The sequence below is a fragment of the Chrysochloris asiatica genome, unplaced genomic scaffold (assembly GCF_000296735.1).
Source record: "Chrysochloris asiatica unplaced genomic scaffold, ChrAsi1.0 scaffold00353, whole genome shotgun sequence".
In the NCBI taxonomy this organism is placed as follows: Eukaryota; Metazoa; Chordata; class Mammalia; order Afrosoricida; family Chrysochloridae; genus Chrysochloris; species Chrysochloris asiatica.
Window position 1 is genome coordinate 2,101,497 of NW_006408871.1, and position 5,940 is coordinate 2,107,436.

Here is a 5,940-nt window from a genome sequence, read left to right on the forward strand (position 1 = left end):
AGTACAGAAACAGAAGACCCTAGGACCATCAAACGAGAAGAGCACAAGCAGAATGCGGGACCTTATCCAGAGAAGCAAGGATGTCAGAGATGGAGGCAGAGATAGGGTCATGGAGATGTGGAGCGGCTGAGGACAGTAGATTCATGGGAAGAGACGGACTAAGAGCTGGTGGCCAGGAGGCAGACTTTCAGAACATACCTTTTAGAGGTGTAAATTATTATGTATGCCTGAGTGGTTTTTTGTTGTTGTTGTTGTTTTTTAAAAGGCTAAAGTGATTAGAAAGAAATACTGTTAACTGATGGTACATGGAGGGGATTATAATCATTGTAATAACAAGTTAAAAAGAAAGAACAAAGAGTGATAATAATTTGAAGGTGCTAGGAATCAACTAGTCCAATAGACCAAAAGGAACATGTCACCATCAGTCCCATGACTCTGAGACCAGAACTGGCTACTACTATCAATTGTTCTGAAAGGGATCACATTAGAAAAGTCCCGGATAGTGGGACACTCTTTCTGGATAGAATGTAAAATCAAAAACAAAATTATAAAAAAGACTGCAGGAACTCAAGACTATGGTCCTTAACCACCCTTCAGATTTAGAATAGAACTCACCCTTGTGGCCCAATTTTCAGCCAAGCAATAGATATATAGAGTGGACAACAAAACTAGCAAGGTATGTGCACTAAAAGATGGTCAACCATTCAAGATCACAAGGGCAACATTTACCTATGGAAAAAGTTGAGAAGTGATAGGAACGAGAGTGAAATGGAAATAAGATCCACAGGGAGGAAGTGGGAAAACTTTTGTTACATGGACAGGATTGTGATCACTGAGATGAAACAAAATGTAAAACTGAAGATCTTGTCTGTAAACTTTCACTCAATTCACAATAAAAACGGTATATAAAAAAGATAATGGAGCTTTTCCATAGTTACGATTCGGGCTGCAAACCTTAAGGTCAGCAGTTCAAAACTACCAGCTGTCCCACGGGAGAAAGATGAGGCTTTTTGTTCCTGTAAAGATTTACAACCTCGGAAACCCTGTTCAGGGTTGCTATAAGTCGGAATTGACTCCACAGCACATAACCACCACCATCACTTAGTTCCGTAAGAATAGGAATCTTTGTTGTATTCCCTATGGCACTTAACTTTATTCATTAACTCAATATTTGTTGACTAGTTTGTGTAATTTTATTAAGATATTTTAACAATAAGTAAACCTCATCAAGTCAGTTTTGACTCATAGCGACCCTGTATAGGATTTCTGAGGAGCAGCTAGTGTGTTTGAACTGCCGACTTTTTGGTTAGCAGACTTAGGACTGTCTAAAGTCATCAACTCATGTCCCATTCCTTACTGTATGATTGAACCTAAGTTTCTACAACCATTTCCCCCAACATGGGTTCCTTACAGTTTTGTACTTTCATAAAATGTTTCTTTAAAAAGTGGTCTGTAGTCAAATAACTATGAGAAATGCTATGTACTGTATTTTCTAGTATAGAATCCTGATATGGCACTGTAGGATAAGCACTGGACTTCTAACCCCAAGGTCAGTGGTTCAAACTCATCAGTCACTCCTTGCCAACCCTACATAGGGCAGCTATGAGTCAAAACCAGTTCTATGGCACATAACAAAAACAAAATATTTGCAATGATGTGATGTAGTATGTACACATACATTGAAGACTTGAAAATTCTAGAGTGATAAGTTTAGTCATTTTAACCAGAATTTCCTAATCAAATTTGTCAATGAATCATTTTACTGTGTAATATCTATTAACCATACAGCAGAACAGAAGTGTGTTTTATAAAATACACTTTTAGAAATACATAGAATAAATGTAACATGTAAAAGATACAGTAAACCAAAAACTAAAACCAAATCCATTGCCATTCAGTTGATTCTGACTCAGAGCAACCCTATGGTTTCCGAGATTGCAAATCTTTACAGGAACAGACAGCCTCAGCTTTGTCTCATGAAGCAGCTGGTGAGTTTAAATCACTCACCTTGCAGTTAGCAGCCCAATGCCTAAGTTACAGTGCCACCAGAGCTCCTTAAAAGATACTGTTGTTGTTGTTAAGTGCCATGGAGTGGGGAGCGACTCATAGCTACAGTGTATTGGGTTTCTGAGGAGTAGCTGGTGAGTTTGGACTGCCAACTTTGTGGTTCAAACTGACCCTGCAGCCCAGTGCTTATACCACAGCGCCACACCAGGACTTCTTTTGTAAGATATTACTGGTTTAACAAAGACTATACTGTTGTTGTTAAGTGCCATTGACTCAGTTCCAACTCAGTGACCCTGCTTAGGGTTTCTGAGGAACGACTGAAAGGTCTGAACCACTGACATTGCGGTTAGTAATTTAGTGCTTATCCTACACCAGTAAATGTGATATTCCCTTAATATATTTAAAATCTATATGCAAATTTTCAAAGCCTACGACTAAGACTGAATGTGAAAAACAGTTTTAATTAGTTTACTAGCACTTTGATAGAGACTGTTAACTCCATTTCATATTTCACTTTAAAAAAAGCAGATTTGAAAAAAACCCAAAAAATATGACTTACTTTTTGGAAAGTAATTTAATCCCCATGAAAATAAGAACTGCCTCAATTCCAAGAGCAGCAAGTATTATTCCATCATATAAAACAGCTTGTTCTCTAGTCCATGCATACATATCCATTGTTAATGGAGTAACAATGCTAAGGAAAACGAAAAAGAAATAATGTTATTCTTATTTTTATGTAGATCATAGTCATTGTTACCTAACGTTGAAATACAAGCTTTAATTTTGATAACTATACATTCATGAATTTGTATCCCTTTTAATTATGACACCAGGCCTATACAAGTAAAAATTTGAATACATATAAACACATTTTGTATGTAAGCTACTAAATTTGCCTATTCATGTTTCTATTTTTCATATTTATTTTAACTACATAAGGCCCAGTACAGAAAGTTAAAAATAGAAAAAGAAAACAAATCAATCATTACTCCTACCATTTTAACATAACTAAATGATTAAGGTCTTCTTTCAATGAAATGTTACTATTGCTACATTAATGTTGTTGTTGTTGCTAAGTACCGTCTAGTTGATTCCAACCCATAGTGATCCTGTACAGGGTTTCCAAGGATTTGAACAGCCGACCTTAGGGTTCGCAGCTCAGTGCCGATATTACAGCACCACACCATAAGTTATTACATTATTAGACCTGCTATTTTTCCCCTTTTCTTCAGTCTCTTTCATCTCTATTAAAATGTGCATTGTTTTTGCTACCTCTGAAGGAGCTCTGGTAGCGTAGTGGTTATGATTCGGGCTGCCAACTGCAAGGTCAGCAGTTCGAAACTACCAGCATGTTCCATGGGAGAAAGATGAGGCGTTCTGCTCCCGTAGAGATTTACAGCCTCAGAAACCCTGTACAGGGTCGCTATGAGTCGGAACAGACTCCACGACATACAGCCGCCACTGCCATAAGTGGTAAGTGGCTATCTGTTTCCTTCTTTGCCTGAGCCTCTTTTTCTACTTTCTAACCATCCTATTAAAGAGCTCTGGTAGCATAGTGGTTACAAATCGGGCTGCTAACCTCAAGGTTGGCAGTTTGAAACTACCAGCTGTTCCGTGGGAGAACGATAAGGCTTTCTGCTCCCGTGAAGATTTACAGCCTCGTAAGCCCTGTGCAGCGTCACTATGAGAAGGAACTGACTCCACAGTACTTAACAACAACAACCATCCTATTGTTGTTGTTGTTGTTAACTACCATCGAGTCAACGACTTTGCAGGATGCAAAACAAAACCGAAATGCATTTAAAAGATTTTTTTTTTTTTAAATTACTGTCATTTAAAATATTTAAATCAGATAAGCAAGCTATTTATATACTTCTATAATTTTAAAAATAAAGACTAATTCAAATTTAAGTGTCCTGAAATAAAATTAATAAGTCAAGTTTTCAAATGATAAATGTTGAAGTATTTTATTTTGGTTTCAGGTTGTTGTTATGTGTCGTCAGTCAGTTCTGACTCATAGCGACCCTGTATAGGGTTTTCTAGGAGCAGCTGGTGGGTTTGAAACACCAACCTTGTGGTTAGCAGTCCAGTGCTGATCATACAATGCCACACAAAAACTCCTTGATGATTTCATAAACATACATATATATTTTGTGTTAGATGTATGTGTGTGTACACATCAAGGAGTGTGTACACACACACATACAAACACAAATCCATACTATGGTTGCATAGAAAAAAATGTTCAAAAAATACACACTAAGGTATTAGGAATGGTTACTCTAGGGAAAGGAGTGGAAATAAAGTTATATTGTTTGGAATTTATACAATATGATGTATGATTTTTATAATTTAATAGATTTTAAAAAGCAATGAGTCATATGATAAAGGTCAACAAGGCAGAGATTTTGAAATATATTTCACTATTTTTTTTTTTCAGGAACAGGGACTAAGTAGAGCTAAAATTGCTAGACTGAATACTGTGTGTGTATGTTGTTTTTGTTAAGTGCCATCAAGTCAGTTCTGAGTCATAGCACACCTGTATAGGGTTTCCGAGGAGTGGCTGGTGAGCATGAACTGCCGACCTTGCAGTTCAAATGGATTTATACTCTGGTGCATTAACCCACAGCGCCATACCAGGATATTTATGTAAATATATATGAGAAGACTTCTAAAAGTTTGTGGAAAATGGAATTTTTCCATGAACTTCTGGAAATATATGTATATTTGGAGATCTGGTGCAGCACTGTAGGACAAGTACTGGATTGCTAACCACAAAATTGGCAGTTCAAACCCAACAACTGCTCCTTGGAAACTCTATACAGGGTTGCTCTGAATCAGAATTGAGTCAAAGGCATTTAACGGTAACAAGATCTATATATCTATATATCTATATCTATATCTATATATATAGAGAGAGATTGATACCTGGTGTGGCGCTGTGGGTTAATGCGCCAGACTGTAAAGCCGTTTGAACTGCAAGGTCAGCGATTCAAGCTCATCAGCTGCTCCTCGGAAACCCTATACAGGGTCACTATGGGTTGGAACTGACTTGACGGCAATTAACAACAACAACATATATATATGAGGAAAAACTAGTGAACCAGATTCCTTTATGAGGAAGTAAGTAAGTTAGATTATGTCTACAGAATTAACTATATTCAAATTAAAACCTATAAGATTTATATGCTTTTTACATCATGACAAGAAAAATATGCCTTGAAAAAGGTCTTCATAATACTATATTATGAAATTTAATACATAATCTGATTTAGATGAAGAATAAAACTTACGTTTCAAAAAGAGCAAAGATAAACAGAACCACAAAAAACAGAATATTAGTGGACACAACAGCAACTTGATCAATATTTCCTTGTGGTAACTGAACTCCATCTGTATTTGCTATAGGTAAATAGAGGAATAAATGAATTACTCACATATTTACTTTTTCTTATGACACTATGATAATATAGAAATTATATTTAGAAAATTCAATTAATAAATATTTTAAATAGTTTTAGGTTCCAAATCAGTTAAAACTAATTAAACATTTTATATGAAAAAATAATTTTATAACAGTATTTTAAAAAATTGAATTTTCTTCCCAAAAAATGTATTTCAATTCTATTAACTACAGTATATACTCCGATTTTATTCTCTTTCTATTTGATATTCCTCAAACCATATAAGAATGCATTTTCTAGAATATAGTAAAATGATCTCAAACTAAATACATTTTCTTAAAATTTCAATTGTAGATTTTTCTACCTTACTTAAATCTTAAGTTTACAAGGAGTTTATGAAGACCTCAGACAATGTAATAATAGGTAATCAGTTCTATATTCATTTCAATCGGTATTTTGAATTTCAATGCTTTTTGAAATTAGTATTAGTAGACATTCTTATTATATATACTTTCACAAAGAAATATCC

At 35.3% G+C, this 5,940-nt stretch overlaps 1 protein-coding gene across 1 annotated transcript in view; it reads right to left on the bottom strand.

Moving 5' to 3' along the window:
* MFSD8 (major facilitator superfamily domain containing 8) overlaps positions 1-5,940 on the bottom strand; it is an 84,293-nt gene that overhangs the window by 4,940 nt on the left and 73,413 nt on the right. The window contains exons 7-8 of the mRNA XM_006876104.1: positions 5,301-5,409; positions 2,567-2,701 (exon numbers count right to left, since the gene is read on the bottom strand). Coding sequence (XP_006876166.1) covers positions 2,567-2,701; positions 5,301-5,409 — 244 coding nt within the window. The remainder of the gene's footprint in view (positions 1-2,566; positions 2,702-5,300; positions 5,410-5,940) is intronic.